The sequence below is a fragment of the Nanorana parkeri genome, unplaced genomic scaffold (genome assembly GCF_000935625.1).
Source record: "Nanorana parkeri isolate BGI_ZX_2015 unplaced genomic scaffold, ASM93562v1 scaffold824, whole genome shotgun sequence".
NCBI lineage: Eukaryota > Metazoa > Chordata > Amphibia > Anura > Dicroglossidae > Nanorana > Nanorana parkeri.
The window spans coordinates 566,800-588,473 of NW_017307092.1; the positions used below are offsets into that span (position 1 = coordinate 566,800).

The window sequence follows — 21,674 nt, forward strand, 5'->3', positions numbered from 1 at the left end:
GGGGGGGGGGAAATGTTCTGCCCCGGGCGCCAATAACTCTGGTTACGCCACTGGGTAAGGGAGCACATGACATTATCTGCTCACAAGAATTCTGGTAGGATCAACAACTAATTATTTTCCATTTATTAACAGATACAGTATAAGTTCATGCTTTCAATGTTATATCTAAGAGACTAAAAGGGCTTAAAGGAGAACTATGGGGTGAGTGTTTTTCCCCATAGTTCTCCTTAGGGTAACGGGAGGACACAAACTAGCGTCCTCCGTTACCCTCAGCTCAGTATAGCGTGAGCTACAGCTCGCGCTATACTGAGACGCCGCAGCCAGAGCGGATCCCGACATTGATGTCGAGATCCGCCCAGCTGCGTGAGTGACAGCTGGCTCTGCCTATCTACTAGAACTATGAGGTGAGTGGAAATCACTCACCTCATAGTTCTCCTTTAAATACAGAAGTTAATAGTCAGGGTTTCTCTTTCCTTGGTATTTCACTTATTATTCAGTTAAAAATTATTTTAGGAACAAGGATGTAAAATTAACATTTCTTATCACAGTAGAAAAAGTAAATAAATGAAACATGATTGATTGATTTGTGTTTGCAAAAGCACCAGCAGCATTGAGTAAAGAAACAGTTGCAAACAGATTGAGGAAGTTTCTGTAAAACAAGCAGGGTTACTAAAATTGTGCTCTGTCAAAGCACTATGGACTATAAAATGAGGAATAATCTGTCAGTGTCAGACATCATGTATATCCAGCGGTTCCACCTGGCATTTTGCTGCAGAGTTACTATTGCGCTCTGTGTGAAGTTCTCATCATTAACTCTCAGAGCCCTCTGTCAGCTCTTAACTTGTCCATCAAAAGATTTAGATGGTGTTCACAGCCAACTGATTTTCTCTTTGTGCAATATAACTCATGGTCTTTTGTAAAAAAAAAAAAAAAAAGTATTTATGAGTTCACGTATTTACTTCTGATTTTGTAGTGTTCTTATCATTTGTTTCTTTTAACACAGTTCTGTAAAATAGGGCATTTAGGCGCAATAACCATTTGCAATGGGAAATGCATTAGTGAACAATAATGTTTGTTTGGGAAGTCATCGAGTACAATGTTGTGGGAAGGGGAGGTTGACCCTTACGCTTCAAGCACAATGGAATAACTAGGTCATATTAAACCTTATTTACATAAAACCTGCCAGCCATTTTAAATATGTCAAACCAAAAGTCCTGCCTACGAGCATAACCTGCATGATGCATGCTATTTACATCTAATAGAAGGAATGATGTATTTGGGAATATTGCCAGTGTAGCAGTTATTGGTTCTTATATTAATATTTGCAATGTATTACATAGTTACATAGTTGTTCAGGTTGAATAAAGACTCGGGTCCATTCAGTTCAATCTAAGTGTGTGCGTTTGTGTGCATGTGTATGAATCATTAAAAATTCCCATACATTGTATATTGTCTTCACTGAGGAAACTTTATGAATGTGTCTATACTCTCCGCTCACACCACCTGAGGAAGAGAGTTCCATAATTGTATTGATCTATCCATAAATAACCCTCTATGCAGTTTGAGATTAAGCCTCGTTTCCTCCAATCTCAGGTGGTGGCTTCTTGTCTTCCTTAGGAACCTTAGGGTAAACAGTTTAATACTGATTCTACCATCACTGTTAAACTTGTACATCACAATCATATCCTCGCTTAGATGCTTTTCTCCAGAGTGAATACGTACAATTTTTAAAATCTTTCCTCATAGTATAGGTCCCAGCTTTTTATTTTTGTTGCCCTTCTCTGGACTCGCTTAACTTCAAGGGCATCCTGAACTGAATTGTGTACCCAAGATGAGGTCGGACCAGTGTTTTGTAGCTTCAGTTTAATCTTTGGAGAATCATGTAATTCAGGAATTATATGTTCAGGGGAATAAAACTGTGTTACCACATGAAGCCTGTTTTATTGTTGCTTTTTGATATGTTTGTGCCTTGGCACATTCCATTGTTTCTCCCACCTTTTATGCTGTACTTAGACTAGCCCTTGGTTGCTGCACACTGCATGACCAGCAATCATTGTTTTTGCCCTCATGGAGTAAAGAGCTCCTACCATACAATTAGAAGGCTTACTTTTTTGTGATGCTTTTTCCCTCAAGAAATGCTTGAAAAACATCAGTATAACCTGCAAAGTCTAGAATAAACTACACTTGATTTTACCCTGAGTCTTCTTGGGGAGTTGACACTGCCTGTGAATTTCGTCCAGGTCAGTAGGTTGCCACACTGTCCACATAGACTGGGTCTTGGGAGACATGTTCAACTGCATAAAGCAGAATTTGAAAAAGAACAAAAAAAATATAGTCGTGTTTTTGAACCCAATTCAATTGTCGCTATTCATTAGCCAGAAAATGTATTGTGCTATCTACATGCCATTCGCATGCCCAAAGATAGAGCCTCAGTAAACAGTATGGAGACTCTAATTAGACACCGTGCCAAATCAGGGCAATGTGAAGGTTTCTCCTGAAAGCCTCCACAATGAAGTATTCTCCCTCATCCATGCTCCTTGCACTTACTACGGCTGATTTTTTCATCCACACGAGCAAACTTCCAGTCCATACAGCACCAGCACCAATAGCAGGGATGTGGCCATGCTATTGGTAGGATCACTGTCCCAGCATGTGAGTTAGGTTTATTCAGATCTTCACATAGGAAGAAGATTCCATCAGATGCCCCTACCCCATACCAGCATGCATGCTGTGTTAATAAACAGGTGTGGGCAGTATATACCAGCACGGGGTGGATTGTCCCAGGGTCCTATTCATCCTGTAGTGTCCCTTCTCCAAGAGCTCTGTTTGATGATCCTCATTTGCTTATCACACAGTCACATGTCAATTGTTCTTTCAGGATGCAGTGCATACCATTATCTCAAAGCTGATGCATAGATATCAATTTTATCCGCTCCAACAATGGTGTGGTTTGGGACTGGTTTAGACTGTATTTTGGAAATTGGAAAAATCCGGTATTTTGCAGGAAAATCTGGTTTCACTCATTCCTACTTTGATTGCACATAAGTCATTATCTAGTGAAACAATGAATTTTGTCTTTCCCACCTGGTGAAACATTTTACCTCTGATGGTGACTGTATACTATAATGTTTGGTTAAAAATGCACACAAACCATTATTCTGAATAAAATGACATCAGAGTATGACAGCTTTCTCTTTCTTGAGAAATGTCATGTATAGTTGGTATTAATCTACAAAAGAAATTGAGAAGTTATGGTCAATATCCCCTGAGACAGCAAATGCTTCCAGGCTATCTCTTGGATAGCAATTATGCTAAAAGTGGTTGTAATGTACTATGTTTCACAAAACAAAAAGATAAACGAGAAAAATGCTATTTGTTGTGTACTATTCCACTCAAATGTTGTTTTTGTTCTGGAGATTGATCATTGTAAACTACTTTTGCTGATTTTTTTCTGCAATAACGTTCCATACGTTACCCGTTGCATTATTTATAATGCAGGTGAAGTTAAAGGAAATCAAAAGTTAGGGAAAAACACTGAACTTGTTCAATTTCATGCTGGGTACAACTGTTTGTTTTTTGTTAGCTACAGCAGCATAACAAGTGGATTGGTTTGTCCAAACTGAGGTTTGGTTTGGAATGGGACAATTTTCAGCAAGCAGCCTTTTCTGCAGATCACCTTTTTACTTCTTCTATGGACAGGTGAAATGGTCCTTTGCACCCTAAACAATTAATTTAGTGGTTGCCATTGATTTGAAGCCGGTACTCTATACCCCAGGGCAGGCTTACCATATTAATAGTGGGAGCTAATTGAAATCCTGGATTAAATTACTGGCGATAGAATGCAAAATCCATAGGGCATATCTGTTGTCTATGAATCAATCTATTCCAGATCAGATCTTCAGCTGTGATCATTTACACTGTGAAGGAGTAAAGTTGATCACTCACACGTATAGCTGTCATCAGGCCTACCATTAAAAAGAATGTGCTGCAGCAATTTCTTATAAGTGCATATGCACTTACTGTTTTTTCTTAGTCCCTCTCCAAAGTTCCACAAATATCTGTTGAGCCTGCCAGTGAGGTCCACCTAATGCAGCTTCCTATGATGGTGTGGCAATGATACAGTACTGCTCCTGCATTCAGAGCAGAGTTGCCACTGTCATATAGGCTGTGCTGCAGTGAGATGAAAAAATGTTGGAGGGGCTGATTCACAACCTTGTATCTTTTCAATGAACTCAGCCAGGAAAGGTAGGTTTTTTTGTTTATTTTGAGGCTTGTGCATCACATAGTAACTTAATCAGACAATGGCTCCTCACTCACTGGCCTGCATTCTTGAATTGCCCCTACCAAGATCTTCCTCCATGGGCTCTTTACACCTAGGGTAACAGTCCCATGAGTCAAACATGGAGGAAGATGATGGGAGGCCTCTGCTCCTCCATTTACTTTTTACAGACAAGGTTGGATCTTGAGCGCTATGTCTCCTGCATCAAAGAGGCATACAAGTCAGAGATGGCAGGCTTAAGGGGCAAAGTAGTTCTAATCAGCTCTCATGTAGAAGACCTAGAGGACACTAGGGATAAGTTGTTGGGCAGGCTAGACACATACAAACAAGTTGTTGGTGAATTAACATACCATACAGCTTTAGGGCCTCATCTATCAGATAGGTGCCCGACAGAACTGCTCCTGATGAAATAACATTAGAGTGAGGGGGTACCTGAGTAAGTGAAGCATAAAGATCTTGTGCCCATGAACAAACTGATGTTTAAGCAACTTCTTAATAAGAAAGCTGAGCTGTGTTTTTTATATTTTGTTTAAATATTACTTTTCAGAATTGATAAAAAACCTCAGCTGGATTCCATTCCCTCCGCAGCTGATCTTCCACTCCTGTATTCTACTCCTATGATTTAATTCCAAGGCCCCTGCAGGCCTTGACGTCAAACCATTATGCTTTCCCCTCATATTATTCAACTTACTCCAGAAGAGCTTGTGTCACCTGACTGTTTTACTGGGGCTCCCTCCTTCCTGGCTGGGAAATTTGGTCATATCATTTTTGTTCTTGTTTTATTGCTATGCAGGGTTGTTTTCTTTATACAATTCTAACCAGTAGGGTTTCATACCCATGTATCACATACTCTCCCAGTAGCCCCTTACAGCTCCCAATGACTTGTCTCACCCTGATGGCATCACTTTATATACTGTATCAATTGCTGCACAACTTTTAATTTCTATAATGTTTTTATTCAAATACTCAAATGCAAAAGGCCTTAACCACTAAAATAAAAAATCACAGATATTATACCATCTACATAAGAAGAGAATTGACATCCTTTTTTCTTGTGAATTATCACCCACCTTGCATCAATAAATACCAAAAGAAATTATACAGTAGCCTCAACCCCCAAGTTAAAAGATGTCCCTAATGCCAAACATAAAAACACTGGGATTACATTTACTGATTTGAAAATTTACTCTTTCGGCAGATACCTATGTCTAAAAGATTTATTTTGGCAAATTTTTGGAAACCATATCCTAAATATTTAAATCTTCTGGACACATTTGACAGTCAGTATTATTTTAGGGGAGACATTAATATCACCTTTGACCCTGAACTGGACTCTCTCTGGTAAATTGAACATTTCCTTTGCTGAGCTTAGTAAATTGAAACAAAAACTATCCTTTTTGAAACCTAGGGATGCGTGGTCAGGGGGAGGCAGGTGAGGCAAGTGAGGCAGAGCCTCACCTAGTATTATGGAGGAAAAAGCTGTCGGCTTCAAGTCTGAAGCTGACAGCTTTTTTTCCATTCAGACAGGCTTCTAACAGGTTACACAGCAGGGAAAGCCTCCATGCTGTGTAATCTGTCATGGGCGGATCGCTGCCTGTTAATTACAGGTGGTGCTGCATCCAGCTTTTGACAGCTAAGTTAGGTTACACAGCAGTGGGCTTCCCCACTACTTACAGTATCTCACAGAAGTGAGTACACCGCTCGCATTTTTGTAAATATTTTTATTATATCATTTCATGTGACGACACTGAAGAAATGACACTTTGCTACAACGTAAAGTAGTGAGTGTACAGCTTGTATGTCAATGTATATTTGCTGTCCCCTCAAAATAACTCAATACACAGCCACTAATGTCTAAACCGCTGGCAACAAAGTGAGTACACTCCTAAGTGAAAATGTCCAAATTGGGCCCAAAGTGTCAATATTTTGAGGGGCCACCATTATTTATTTTCCAGCACTGCCTTAACCCTCTTGGGCATGGAGTTCACCTGAGCTTCAGAGGTTGCCACTGGAGTCCTCTTCCACTCCTCCATGACGACATCACGGAGTTGGTGGATGTTAGAGACCTTGCGCTCCTCCACCCTCCGTTTGAGGATGCCCCACCGATGCCCAATAGGGTTTAGGTCTGAAGACATGCTTGGCCAGTCCATCATCTTTTACCCTCAGCTTCTTTAGCAAGGCAGTGGTCGTCTTGGAGGTGTGTTTGGGGTCGTTATCATGATGGAATACTGCCCTGCGGCCCATTCTCGGAAGGTAGGGGATTATGCTCTGCTTCAGTGTGTCACAGTACATGTTGGCATTCATGGTTGCCTCAATGAACTGTAGCTCCCCAGTGCCGGCAGCACTCATGCAGCCCCCGACCATGACACTCCCACCACCATGCTTGACTGTAGGCAAGACACACTTGTCTTTGTACTCCTCACCTGGTTGCCGCCACACACGCTTTATTTTTATCTTGGTCTCATCAGACCACAGGACATGGTTCCAGTAATCCATGTCCTTAGTCTGCTTGTCTTCAGCAAACTGAGTACTGACAGGCTGACCTCCCACCACTTCAACCTCTGCTGCAATGCTGGCAGCACTCATACGTCCATTTCCCAAAGACAACCTCTGGATATGACGCTGAGCATGTGCACTCAACTTCTTTGGTCGGCCATGGTGAGGCCTGTTCTGAGTGGAACCTGTCCTGTTAAACCGCTGTATGGTCTTGGCCACCATGCTGCAGCTCAGTTTCAGGGTATTGGCAATCTTCTTATATCCTAGGCCATCTTTATGTAGAGCAGCAATTCTTTTTTTCAGATCCTCAGAGTTATTTGCCATGAGGTGCCATGTTGAACTTCCAGTGACCAGTATGAGAGAGTGAGAGCAATAACACCAAATTTAACACACCTGCTCCCCATTCACCCCTTAGACCTTGTAACACTAACGAGTCACATGACATCGGGGGAGGGAAAATAACTAATTGGGCACAATTTGGACATTTTCACTTAGGGGTGTACTCACTTTTTTTGCCAGCGGTTTAGACATTAATGGCTGTGTGTTGAGTTATTTTGAGGGGACAACAAATGTACACTGATATACATGCTGTACACTCACTACTTTACATTGTATCAAAGTGTCATTTCTTCAGTGTCGTCACATGAAATGATGTAATAAAATATTTACAAAAATGTGAGGGGTGTACTCACCTCTGTGAGATACTGTATGTAACCTAACATAGTGAGGCAAAAGCTGCAACAGCCTCTACATTGTGTTAGAGGCTTGAGCTCTGTGGATGGTTTGGACCACTGGCAAAGCGCCATTGGTCCAAGCTGTCCAATAAAAAAAAGAAAAAAAACCCACTGAGGACATTGATCTCGATGCCTAACCAGTGACGAGCAAGTAAGGGACAGGGAGGCTGCTCCCTGTCTCCTCCCTTCTCCCTCCCTCCTCCACACATAGCTTGGTGACCAGGTTGGGGGGGCGGGGCATCGCCAGGCTCGGGGCGGAGCTGTCAGCAGGTCAAGAAGCTCTTCATATTTGGTGGGAATGTCAATCTGTACATTCTTTGTGGTTATTGAGAGCATGTAAACAGTTCCCAAAGGGACACTTCCCATTTTCTTGACCAAGGGGTTGATTCTGTGGGTCTTGTTTTTTCATATTTACAGGTCATCAAACAATTCTCAGACATCTTGGAAATCCATTCAAGCTCCTACATTTGCCAAATAGCTTGACTTATTAAATGATATGATGTGTATAGTGCAACTTGTAGCAATGGACAAAGATAGTACAGAGAAATTTGAAAACATATAGTCAGCTTGGATGGTATATAAAGACTCATTCTACACAGACTGTTGTCAATGGAACAAGTGTCCCCCTGAAAGATTTCCCCTCTATTTCTGTTCCTGTGATGGCTCCATATATTGGACTCTAAATCACTTTCTATCCTGAAGACAACGGTCACCAAAACAAGGTGAATCTCCTCAACAATAAATGAAAGAGGATTGAGGATGGAAAATTAGACCTGACCTCAGCTTACAGGTTCAGTCGTAGCTGTATTCCTTGTGCCTACTCTTGTTTAATCAGTAATTATATTTTGCTTAACTTACTTTTAGTGAAGTGTTGTTTAACTGCTTACCATCCAGCTGTTGTAATGAAATGGTTGAATGGCTCGCACAGGAGGGTGGATGGGCATTTTAGTTGTCTTTTCCTGCTACTGTTTTCCTGCATGTTCCCAGGAAACTGTAACATCTTTTACAGCCAGCATTGGCTGTTTTCATATAAGCATTTAGGTGGCTTTAGAGCTGCCTGATCGCTTGTACGGAGCTGGCAAAGTGTGTATCCCTCCTCCACCGACTTGGCCAGCTATCCCGAGCTACACTGTCCCCCTGTGCAGGCCTGGGACTGGCACGGCGGGTCTTTGCACTTAGATCAGAGAGACGTCAGCACATTTCCAATGGCTGATCTCCCCTTCAATTACTGTACCTGGAAGCAATGTGTATTACAATATTTCAATTTTTAGTGTGTCACATCTCCGGATTCTGTAGTCAGAGAAGAAGCTGATGAAACAGATCTCTGCTTCATCAGCTTCTTTGGGGTCCCTAGGTAACATTAGGGATCTAATAGACCCCTGATGTCTCCATAAAGAGGACCTGTCACTGAATCTGTGCTATCACATAGGGGTATGTAAGCCCCTTATGTGATGGCAATAAAGTTAAGTGTAAAAAAAAAGCTTTAAAAAGTTGTGTTTTTTCATATATCACTTTAATTATTTTAGAGTCATCCGCCTTCACATACATGCACATACAAATGCGTTTTAAAGGTTGACATGTTTGGTATCTGTTTACACGATGTGGCTTCATCTTTTATATTTTACAAAAAAATTGGGAAATAATACATGTTAAATAAAACATAAATAATAAAATAAAACAGTAGGGGAAAGTTTTTGGATTTTTTTTCACAATTTTCAGTACTTTTATGTAGTAAAAAAAAAAAGAAAAAACCCAGTGGTGATTAAATACTATCAAAATAAAGCTCTATCTGTTCCAAAAAATATATAAATTAAATTCCAGTACAGCATTGCATGACTAAATAAATGTCGGTCAAAGTACTTCAGCGCCGAATACTGAACAATGGCCTGGAACGGGGTTTAACACCTCAGTCTTCAAGCAGGTAAAAATATGTGAAATGTTTCTACTGTATACATTCGTGAATGTTTTTTTTTTTTTATAAACTAAGTTTACAAGGACCTGTAAAATGCTTAATTACAAGATTGCTGAAGTGCAGATACATCACAGTTGCTGCAAGTCCCTGTGTTAATCTTTAGATACACTTCTCTGTTCTTGTGCAGCCACCAGGTTTCAAGGCCTAGGCTGTACATATTGCCTTGAATTCTGTTGTGGCTAGCTGTGTGTTTAATGTTTTTAAAAAGTCATTATCATTTGAAATGTTATATGTACATAAAGTCACATTTGTTCATTACAAATGTAGACTCTGCTTTCTACCAGCATCTTGCTTCTCCTTCAGTTTAATTTCAAACTCTCCAGAAAGGGTCTGTCTGATTGAAAACAATGGATTCTATGTAGCATCTAATGACATGAAACACTCATTGTAGTTTTACGCCATGTGATTTGTTGCCTAGGCTTTAAATCCTTGATTCTCAACTGGTGGGTCATCACCCAAAAGTGGGACACTGTGTTCAGTGGGACACCATGTGCCTTCCACTTTTCTAGGTGAGAGGCTTCTCGGCATCCCCCTAGAGCAGCACTGTCAGTTCTCGTGCCTAGCAGCCATTCATATGCTGCCCAGCGCTGAGTGTCAGCTTGAGGTGGGGTCTGTGAGGGAGCTCCATTCATACATGCATTGCTTACAGCTTCCTTGAATGTTCTGTAGAGGTGCCTGGACCGGAGTGACGTCACGTTCTGGCTCCCGACACCTCTACAGGGCACGCAAGGGAGTTATACAAGCAATGCACATATGGATGGAGCTCCGGCACAGCAGCCCACACTGGACCCCAGGCTGAGGATCCCCTCCAGTTCTCATAAGGTAGGGAGACTGGTTGGATCTTTAAAAAAAAAAAAAAAAAGTGGAGTGTGTATGTGTGAGATTGTGTCTGTGGTTGTGTGTGTATGTCAGTGTTTTTCGAGGGTCCATTCACACTTGTACAGTGCATTAACGCACTGTTCCATGGAATTGCATTTACTACGCGTTCTGGTGTGAGGGGTGCGTTTCATTTGAATGGCACCCCAAACGCACCTCTCACCCACAGTTCAATTGCCTGCACCGGAACGGGCGGCACCACAATGCTGTGCGTGACTTGGGTCGCAACTTAATGACCAAGGACAAATGTGGGTCCTGGGGTTACACGGGTTGAGAACGATTGCTTTAGATAATATGAAATAGCTTGACACCACTTTTTTCATGGCAAGAGCTGGGGTACAGTAATAATGTAATTTGGTTTTACTGACACGTGTGCACTTTTGATTAAAGTTTTAATGTGAAGTGTGAATTATAACCCCCCTTTAAATACTTTATTTATTTTTAGAACCTCTTGGTGTTAAATCCCAAGACTGCTATGCATGCATCTTTGCATTCTACAATGGTAAAGAAGCAAGTTAAGAAGCAATGGAAGCGGAATACTGACAAGAACTGTTCCGTAAGTACTATCTGCATTTCTTTGAGATATAATATTTTTTTTTTGTGAATACATGTAGATTAATGTTTTTGTTTTGAAACTAGGTTTTCAGAGGTCTGTACAATTACACTTTCATTTACTAGTTAAAACCATACTCTGGGAAAAATGATAATTTACACAGCACACTGGGTATGTAAATTATAATTAAATAGCTGTGTGTTATGTGCAGAGTGCTGCTGCAAGTATAAAAATCTTACCTTGCAGCATGTCGTCTGGACCTGTAAGGACCTGATGGGACCCGTAAGCCAAAAGAGATTTGGGCAAGATGAGTGGTGCCTTTGCCATATGAGAAATCACCAGATGTTAAATCTTGGGGGAAATACTGGTTAACAGCAGATAAAGTCCCCAGGGAGAAAACACCATAGAAATAGAAATTATAAATCAGACAAATCGATGCTTGGTGGGGTAGATTCAAGAAAAGGCCTAGGTCTTAAATCGGGGTCCACCCAAGGAGGATCAGGGAGTTACAGGGGAGGTATACGTGTGGTCTATGACAGGCCTCAAAATTTCCAATTTGCGAGTGAAAATTGCGCGGAGGCGAGTGGAATGCCATGGAGGGGGTGCGTCGCCAGCAGGACCTGTGATCGAACACTACCGAGCGGCGATCGCTTGCTTTTGTGTTCCCTCCTCCTGGGCCGCTCTGTAGCTGAAGCGGCCAAGGAGGAGGAGAATCAGTTTCGGCTCCTTTGGCTCTTTCAGGCACCTGCAGGCTTCCTCCGCCCAGCTCAGCTGCCATAGGCTGGGAGGAAGCCTGCAGAGTTACTATTGGACAGACAAAGCATGGGACGTGAAAAGAAAGTTTTGTGTCGGTAGATGGAGGATCTCTGTACCACCCCCCCTTCCCCATGACCACCACCAGGAGAAAGAAGAGGGCATCTGAATACCAGCTAAGTGAACTGTAAGTCCCTTTTCTTTCTTTATACTGCTGATCTCTGCAACGTGCATTGCAGTGCTGACCTCTGAAACGTGCGTTGCAGCGCTGACCTCTGAAACGTGCGTTGCAGCGCTGACCTCTGAAACGTGCGTTGCAGCGCTGACCTCTGCAATGTGCGTTGCAGCGCTGACCTCTGCAATGTGCATTGCAGCGCTGACCTCTGCAACGTGCGTTACAGCGCTGACCTCTGCAACGTGCACTACTGACCTGTAATGTGCGTTACAGTACTGAGCTCTGTAATGTGCATTACAGTACTGAGCTCTGTAATGTGCTTTACAGCACTGACCTCTGTAACGTGCATTACAGCGCTGGTGTGTTTAGAGGCAGAGTTAGGGCTGGGGAAGGGTAGGGATTAGATGGGGCAACTGGTGGCAAGTGACTTTTAAGGCCTGGCTAGTAGCTCAGGACGTGAAATTTTGAGCCCTGGTCTATGCCATCAAGCTTTTTTAATGAAATCATTAATTATATAATGATATATTTTTATTATAGGCCAGGTAGGGCATGGTTTCCTGTAAGTATGAAATGTATACATATTTACCATAATTTTATAAATGATTGGGAGAAAATTCAAATAGTAAAGCAAACTATATGATTCCTATGCATAGAAAATCAGTGACAATTTTACAAAGAATTCTATAGATTCTATAGATTCTTTAAGTGGCTTAATTTTACAAAAAGCAGAGGAATCTCATTATCTTCTAAAGTATATTTAATATCAATATATCATTTTTTAACAGTAAAATGTGTAAAGCATTTATCAGAGAGTAACTGAAGTCTGGAAGCTGTGCCCAAAAAAGCAGGCAGAGGGAATGAGACTAGCCATCAATATTAACTGTGGTCCCACTAGACCTGATCTTTTCCCATTACTGACCTACAATGCCTTATTCTGTACTGTGTCTCTGGCTATCTTGCTAGAGGCAGGTCTTTTTCCTCATGTCAGAGCTCTTCGCAAGGAGACAGCACAGTAGTGACATCACCGTATCTTACTCCAAATTTTATAAGCAGTCAGAGGCAACAATGACTTAATCTCACATTGCAGATATACAGCCATGAGGTTGTAAGCACAGGCAGGGGCGTATCTAGCACGAGGCAAAGTAGGCATTTGCCTTGGGCGGCATTTTTCAGGGGGGCGGCCCCCCAGGCAGAGGGTGAGCAGAGGGGACAGTGTGCGGGACAGCTTCGGACATGAGGTAAATGCTCGGCAGCTTGGACTGTTCATATTTCAGGGTCTGACGAGGAAGCCGCAGCCGTTCTGGTTCTCAGTTAACAGCTTCCTCATCAGACCCCGAGATACTGTATGTGCGGTTTAAGTTTACTGTCAGTGTGTCAGCAAGGGATTCGGGGACATTACCTTCTCGTCCCGATCTTCATCTTTCCTCCCCTGTACGCTGCTGCACAACTTAGTATACACAGTCTCACCCTCCCCTCGCGGTTTAATGTCAGTGTCAGCACAGGACATTATCTTCTCGTCCCGATCTTCCTCTCTTTCCTCCCCTGTACGCTGCTGCACAAGTACACAGTCTCCGGGTCTCCCCCTCCGCCCTCGTGCCTCAGCCCAGTCAAAACAGAATGCTTTGTTTCTCCATCTCCCCATGGGACCGTCCAGCGAGGAGAATTGAAACCTGAAGCCTGCCCTTAATGATAATAACAGCCGAGCTGTGGCATCACTGGGGGGGACACCATGCCCCTTCCCACCCCAGAACGAAGGGGGGAGTTTAGTGTGCAATTGCGGTGCGTTCCAGCAGCTACCACTCTGGAGCGCACAGCAATTGGTTTAAATTTGCCCTTTGGGTTGCCACCTTATGACAGGCGGACAGGTCCTGCTGGTATGCATCTGCCATTCTTGCCACTACGAGACCTGGGAGAGGGAAAGGAGTTAGACAAAGAGCCACAACTCAAATAGGCCAGCAGCTGGAGGGGGCGATCCAGGAGGCTGACGGTTATCTGGCTAAACTGCAGCAGGTAGATGCTCAGCGCCTGGAGGCCAAGAATAAGAAAGATCTGAAGTCCAAATCACAGGAGAGTCTCAGACACTGGAAGCTGAAAAGTGCAAAATGGAGAAGAAAGAACAGACTATGAAAGTGACGCGCGAGCACTGTACACAGGTCAGGTGTCATTTCTTTTCTGCTATGACATGCACAGTAATTCAGCTACATTCACACTATGCATGAATGTGCGATTTTGTAAACTTGCAGCAGGAATCCCAAATCTCCCATTTCAAAGTGGCTGCTGTTACCCATTCAAGTTAATGACCAGGTGACAGCAGCCACATCTGTAAGTGACAGTCTGCTGGCACTCCGCATGTAAGCGTATGTGATACTATAACATGCGGTCATTGTCCCTTAATTCCAAACCGCATGTAATAGTATCATATATGATTACATGTGGACTGCTGCTTACAGATGTGTAGAAACACAAAAGGGTGCAAAAACCTTGGTAGTATATATTCACACACTGGAGACTGCCTGTCTCTGCAAAAAAAGCCAGGGAAATTGACACTTACATGTGAGTCCGGGGACCGGAGAGAAGATGGCCTCTGGAGAGGATCGAGGTGACCAAGGTGTAAGCCTTTGCAATGTTGGTACACCACCAGGAAGTGCCCGTCCAGGACGGAGAGTGCGGGGCTGTGACCAGAGGGAGGAGAGTGCCTAGACAAGGTCACACACCAAGAAGGGCAGTGCTATATTTTAAGTGGAATCCCAGGCAAAAGGTACAGTTAACATTTCTAAAATTTCCATTAACAGAACATAGCCTAACATAGAAAAACTTTTACTTTCTTAGCTCAGTTCCATTTTAAGGTCTAGCTCTTATGCACATAGGGGTTTCATGAACATAATATTATGAAAGTACTGCAGATTTTTTGTAAACTACAATTTAAACTAAAGTGTGCCCTCCCTCTACATTGCATCTTAATAACCAACACATGAAGCACAAGAAGAATATCTACTGTTGGTTAATGAGAGCAATTTGTTTGTATTCAATTATGTGTATGCTATGTAGGAACAGTGGCCACATGCATGCGTTATTTTTTGAGTTCTTACACATGCACTTGAATTTGAGCAGCATGGACATTCCATGATCACTAACAGGGTTATTCACAAAAAAAGAGGGAAGAGTTTGGAGAAGGCAGGAGAAGTGAACAATCTAGGACAAAATAGCTGAACTTGAAAAATAACTGAATTGGAGAATTCGTATAAGATGACCCCCGATTTTCGGGGGATGTTTTTTAAGTATAACAAGTAGTCTTATACACCAGCAAATACAGTAATTATATTCCAATGTGATATCAATTGTAGGTCGATATTGGTGGCTTTTATTTCCCATTGGTGTACTTTGGTGGGTGAGTCTTCCTGTTGTGATACCCAAGTCTGCACAAGTCTTACAAGGTTACATCAGTCACAATTCATCCTTGGGCTAAGCAATTTAATGTACACTATTATGGCAGCTTTTCTCTTTTTTTTTCTAGTTTTTTTTTAATGCAAGGTACTGAATGCATATGAATGAGAAGAATGCAATTGAGTTACAGAAAGAAATCAGACCACTTTAAAACATTGCTGTACATTATTGGAATGGCTTTTAAGGGAACGATACTGGAAAATATAGAAACTGCATTTTTCTTCACTGTCCATTTGCAATATAGGAAATGTGTGTTTTTGTGCTGTAAAAAATGATTCATATATATTGACTAAAATAAAGCAGAAAAGGGTTGGTTACTTAGCAACATGGTATTGTGAATTAGAGTAAATGTTGATCTGAAAAATGTAATTTTCAAGGGCAAAGAAGGAAAAGAATTTCTCTCTTTGCTTGTTTGTCCTATGAAATTAAAAGTTCACATAATCATGGTTTTCTATTTTATATCCTTTGAAAATTAAGATTTTCTCTCACTTATTGTCATTTCACTGGGAGTGATAGTGAGGGGAAAATTGCCTCAACATTGCCACATACAACAATAAACAAGGAGGTCCTAACTAGGGAAGAGTGAAAGTGTCTTGGGGAATGAAGGGGGAAGGGTAGGCAGCAGCAAATGGATGTGGAATTCTGCAGTCAAAGGAAAGGGCAGGCAGCAGCAAAAGTTAAGCATTGGATACAAATGACCATAGGCTGCCTGACCTCCCCAAATCTTTCTTTTTTGGTCACACGTACAGTATAAGAGAGGGTTTTTTAATTCACCCCACCAGTTGTGAATGGAGGGGGAGATTAACTCTAAAACAGCTTTCACAGCAATACTCACCTTCTGAACATGTTGATACACCTCCATTGTCCAATTAGCAGGTTGGGGATCAGTCAGTGGCCAAGCTTTATTGCTTTTCTCCAATGGAGAAAAGTAAGGTCACAGCCGTGCTGTCTGTCAGGGATATTTGCTAAGCTGATCTGCAAATCTTTTGGCAGGTATGATAAATCACATGTATTACAACCATGTTTTTAGCTGCTTGGGATTCAACTTTAAATCTGTTATTAAAACGAGGTTCTAACTTCCGGTTCCGGTGCCCAATGAGCTAGACGTGTGCAACATCGCTCCGCCCCGTACACTCATCGAGCGCACCGTCCGGCTTCACCGGAACGAACCCTCTGCCAACATGGACAGGTTCGTCTCTCGTCCAAATCTGAATAAAAGGGCCATCTTACCCCCTTTCAGCGGCGACCCCGAAGTATCCAAGATGGCGGATGCGGACGACATGCTGACATCCCCTGACGGCGCTGCGGAAGGTGAGCCCTCTCTCACTGCATCCTTGCAGGCGGAGCACCAAAACATAGCGGTGGCTGTTGCTGCCTATCTCAAAGCTGACATGAAAGCCATTGTAAGGGAGGTGATACAACAGCAGTTGTGCCCACTTCAGCAAACGCTGGACTCTCATGGCCACCGCTTGCAGATGGCAGAGCAACGGGTCAGTGACCGGGAGGACACACTACACGTAACGCAAAGATCACTGGATAACACTAATCATTCTGTCCACCTCCTAATGGAAAAGGTGGACGATCCAGAAAATAGGTCCAGGATAAATAATCTAAGGGTCAAAACTCTGTGCAGGGTTGAACGTGCGCACAGGGTGGGCGCCTCTAGGGATAACCAGAAACCAAGACCAGTGATTGTCCGCTACCTGGACTTCAATGACCGCAGAAAGATTCACCAAGCTTTTAGAACCCAGCGCAACATGGTGGCGGAGGGTCACAAACTCCTACTCTTTGCCGACTACTCAGCAGCCCTAACCAAACAACGCAAGTCCTTTTCTGAAGTGTGCAGATTACTGGTGGACCAGCGCATCAAGTTCACATTGGCCTACCCGGCCGTGCTCCGCAAATCCACTCCGAACGGCTCTGTGGAATCGTTCCTGTCGGCGACACGGGCTATGGAGTTCATGAAGGCCCCACGGGAGGCTTCCCTTGTTTCACCATCCAAAAGCCCCCCGCGGAAGAAAAAGGCCTGAGGGCTTGGATGCTGTGTCTCTTTATTGCACTTAAACTACACTTGCTTCACGGGACGGAACTTGCCATGTCAAGACACTGAAAACTGCCTTGTTGTTTCTTTTTATTATTCAGTTCTCTCTACTACCTGTGCTCAGCTTTTGTTGGATCAAGCTGCAACACAAAGTCTTCCTTGTTGCACCCCTCATTGGGAAAAAAGGAGGTCGCTTACGCTAAATGACCCTGCTACTGATGTTAGCCCTCAGTTATAGCTTTGTCTTTTTATTTTTTCTTCATGTTTGTTACATTCAACCATTATTGCTTCATTGTTATTGGGAGGTTATGCACAAGGCCCTCCCGCTCAAAAGGAGTACACCGCTTCCTCTATATTCACGCCCATTGGAGCAAAAGGACACTCATCTACCCCAATATGATTTTTTACGATTTCATGACTCTATACTATATAACTTCCTTATCTGGCAATGGGATCCCCATTGAACATAGTGACATGGAATGTCAAGGGACTCAAATCACCACAGAAACGCACGCAAGTACTACGCCACCTTAAAAAATTGAGAGTGGATATTGCCCTGCTCCAAGAGACTCATCTTCTTCAGGAAGACTTCTCTCGCATGCACAAATCGTGGGTGGGCAAGGTTATAGGCGCCCTTGCCAAGGGGAGGTCGGCTGGGGTGCTCATCTTACTATGCAATTTTATCCCAGCGATGTGATCCACAGGAGGGTAGATGGGCCTTTCTCTCCATTCTACTGGGCTCTACCACACTTGACATCTGGAACGTATACGGACCAAACTCGGATAACCAAACGTTCTTTGATTCCATATTGGCTCAGACATCTCAAGCCTCAGCACACAATCATCGCAAAATAGGGGGAGACTTCAACGCAGTCCCATCTCCACTAGCGGACAGATCGGGCGGCAGTCGGCCCTCTCGTTTATTGCCTTCACCGCAAGACACTCATCTGAGCTCTATGATATCAGCCAGTGGTATGGTAGATGCATGGAGATTTTTTCATCCTCTTGAGAGGGACTTCACCCACTTCTCCCACGTCCACGGAACCATGTCCCGCATTGATCTTTTTCTCTTGTCACCATCCATTCTGGCCAGGACCTGTTCCACATCCATTGAGAACATGGTTATTTCGGACCACTCCCCAGTAATGCTATCTATTCAGGATCTTACCATCCCTACTTCTCCAATCTCCAGGAGATTCCCTGCCTATTTGCTAAAAGATGAATCCTTTCAGGCCGAACTTAGACAAAAGGTAAAGATCCTCTTCAGCCAGGATCCTACCGCCCAATCTAATTGTTGAATTTAGATGCTAAGCTTTTGTCTAAGATCATGGCTAACCGATTGTCCAATATTCTGGCTAGTATAATTACTGATAACCAAGCAGGTTTTGTTACAGGTCGTTGTGTAGGATTTAACATATGTAAGATCCTGTGTGCCCTTGATGGTCTGAGACTGCGGGGCCCTCTCCGTGCCCAGTGGCCTTGTTGGCTCTGGACGCGGAGAAGGCTTTCGACAGCATCCCCTGGCAATGGCTTGGAAATGTTTTAGTTAAGATGGGTTTTACCGGTGATTTTCTCCACTTTATTTCCACTATGTACACATCACCAGAGGCCAGGATCTTCACCTCCACATCTATCTCGCCGAAGATTCAATTACACAGAGGAACCAGGCAGGGATGTCCCCTATCCCCCCTACCTTTTAATATCGCTATAGAGCCATTATCCAGTTCAATGTTATCTCCTACGTTATTCACTGGCTATAAACTAGGATCCACCGAGATCAAGTCAATGCTTTTTGCAGATGACATAATGTTGGTCCTATCTGACCCTGAAACACAGATTACAACCCTGATATGTCATATATCGTCCTTTGGCACATATTCTGGCCTTAAAATTAATTTGGATAAAAGTGAAATAGCGCTCCCTCTCCTACTTAGGGATTCAGATACCCCGCACCACCTCAGATTTATATGCTTTGAACTTTACCCCTGTTATTAATAAAATCACTCAGGAACTGTCATCATGGAAGCATCTCCCGTTATCTATGACTGGTAGGTGTCATCTAATCCTTATGGTGAGCTTTGCTCGCCTCCTCTACCCTCTACAAACTTTGCCCTTACTTCTTAAACATAAAGACACAAGACTACTAGATACAGCTTTTTCGCACTTCATTTGGGGTGGAAAAAAGGCTTGCATAGCTCTCAAAAAAAAGCAGAAACCTAAAACACACCTGGGTAATAACTTATGGAACATTCGGCTATATAATCTAGCAAGTATCTTCAGACACATAAGAGATTGGATACTAAACACTTCCTTTTACTCCAATACTCTCCTGGAGCAACAAATGACGTATCTGTGGTCCCTAGCTGGCACCCTTCACTCCTCCCTACACTCCCTACCTCCTCATTGGAAAACACATGTCCTCATAAAGGACACGGTCATCGCGTCGAGAGAGGTCAGGAAGTTATTTCATATGCCAGGCACCATTTCCCCTTTGATGCCCATAACTTCTTCCCCGGCCTTCCCCGTGGTGGCCGACTCCTCGGTCTTCAAGACATGGTCTAACTTGGGCATCAATACCCTACATGATGTACTCGCGCAACATGGTAAATGCATGACATTCAAAGACCTGGTCTCTAAATTTCATATTGCCCCCGCCCATTTCTTACAATATGCCCAAATCTCACACTTCCTACACACCAGCTATCCTTCACCAGGACACACCTCCTCCCCTCAGGCCTTCCAACAATTAATGACCCATCGACCTCCAGACTCTCCTTGTCTAATCTATACCTTATCATTAGAGATATTCACCAACAGCCAGATAGTACCATACTACCTTTTGTACATCTGTAGGCCCAACTCATAGATCACTCCTTAGAGGACACCTATGCTTGTATCCTGAAGGGGTGGCAACAAATCAGCAAACATGTCATTTGTGAGTCCTGGCGTGAACTCCAATTTAAATTATTCCACCGAGCCTACTACACCTTTAACTTCACTCCTGTGTCCGTGTCACCTGAATGGCTACAACACTGTCCCAAATGCATCATTCATTACCCTGACTTAATACATTTGATGTGGTCTTGCCCTAAGATAACTAATATTTGGCAACGGGTTGTGGATTATATGAACTCTTTATCTGGTAAGAGGAGGGAACCCCTGCCCTCCCTCTGCTTACTACATGATATGCTCCACGAGTCATCACTACTGCTCCCTCACATTTCCCGATGGGAGCATCTCTGCCTGTTGACCTCCAAAAAAAACATTCTCACTAATTGGCTGCTCCCTACAGTCCCTACTGCGGAAGACTTCACCACCACTCTTCATAGGCTCATGCTCTTGGACAGATCTGACTCCCACCGAAATGAAAAAAGAACAGGGCAATTCTTCCATACGTGGTCAGCGCTTCTCACCACGACTTTATCCATAGATCAACTTAGGGACATTATGTCGGCCTTCCGATCTTCCAAGTGGTATGATATGGCCAAATTAGATGGCTCCCTGGGGGCTTTAGATGTTTTGTAGTTCCGCTGACAGTGATGTACTAATGCTGGGACATGCACTATTTGCGATGCTCAACTGTGACCCATGAAGGTGGTGCCCTTTTTTCTTTTTCTTAATCCATTACTCAACGTTCCACAACTCTTGACACTCAGCTTGTCCCATCTTCTATGTTATTACATTCTTATCTGGTGCACTCCAAATACATACCTTTCGGAACCAATGATGAAGCAATGTTTGTTTGCTTGTTTGTCTTTTTCTCTCTTTTTGGACTGACAATCCACTTATGGTTTGTTAAATTGTTGCTATAATGACAACTGAGGTTGTCATAGTTGTTTACTGCTCAATGTTGACTCATATACAGGTGAAACTCGAATAATTAGAATATCGTGCAAAAGTTCATTTATTTCACTAATGCAACTTAAAAGGTGAAACTAATATATGACATAGACTCATTACATGCAAAGCAAGATAGTTCAAGCCGTGATTTGTCATAATTGTGATGATTATGGCTTACAGCTCATGAAAACCCCAAAAACACAATCTCAGAAAATTAGAATATTGTGAAAAGGTGCAATATTCTAGGCTCAAAGTGTATTTTTTAAGTTGCATTAGTGAAATAAATAAACTTTTGCACAATATTCTAATTATTCGAGTTTCACCTGTAAGTCTGTAACCATGTATAATACATGTTCTCCAATGTATTAAGCATATACCAAGTTATTATGACGCCTTTTCATATGTATCTGACTTGAAAATCCAATAAATACTACATGCTTAAAAAAAAAAAAAAAACAGAGGTTCTTTATTCAAGCAGAGTGAGTCTTTTAGATAATCAAATAAAACTGAA

General features: G+C 42.7%; 1 protein-coding gene across 1 annotated transcript in view; it reads left to right on the forward strand.

Annotated features, from left to right (window-relative positions):
- Positions 1-21,674, forward strand: part of LOC108794248 (dihydropyrimidine dehydrogenase [NADP(+)]-like) — a 263,732-nt gene that overhangs the window by 70,802 nt on the left and 171,256 nt on the right. The window contains exon 2 of the mRNA XM_018565259.1: positions 10,803-10,913. Coding sequence (XP_018420761.1) covers positions 10,803-10,913 — 111 coding nt within the window. The remainder of the gene's footprint in view (positions 1-10,802; positions 10,914-21,674) is intronic.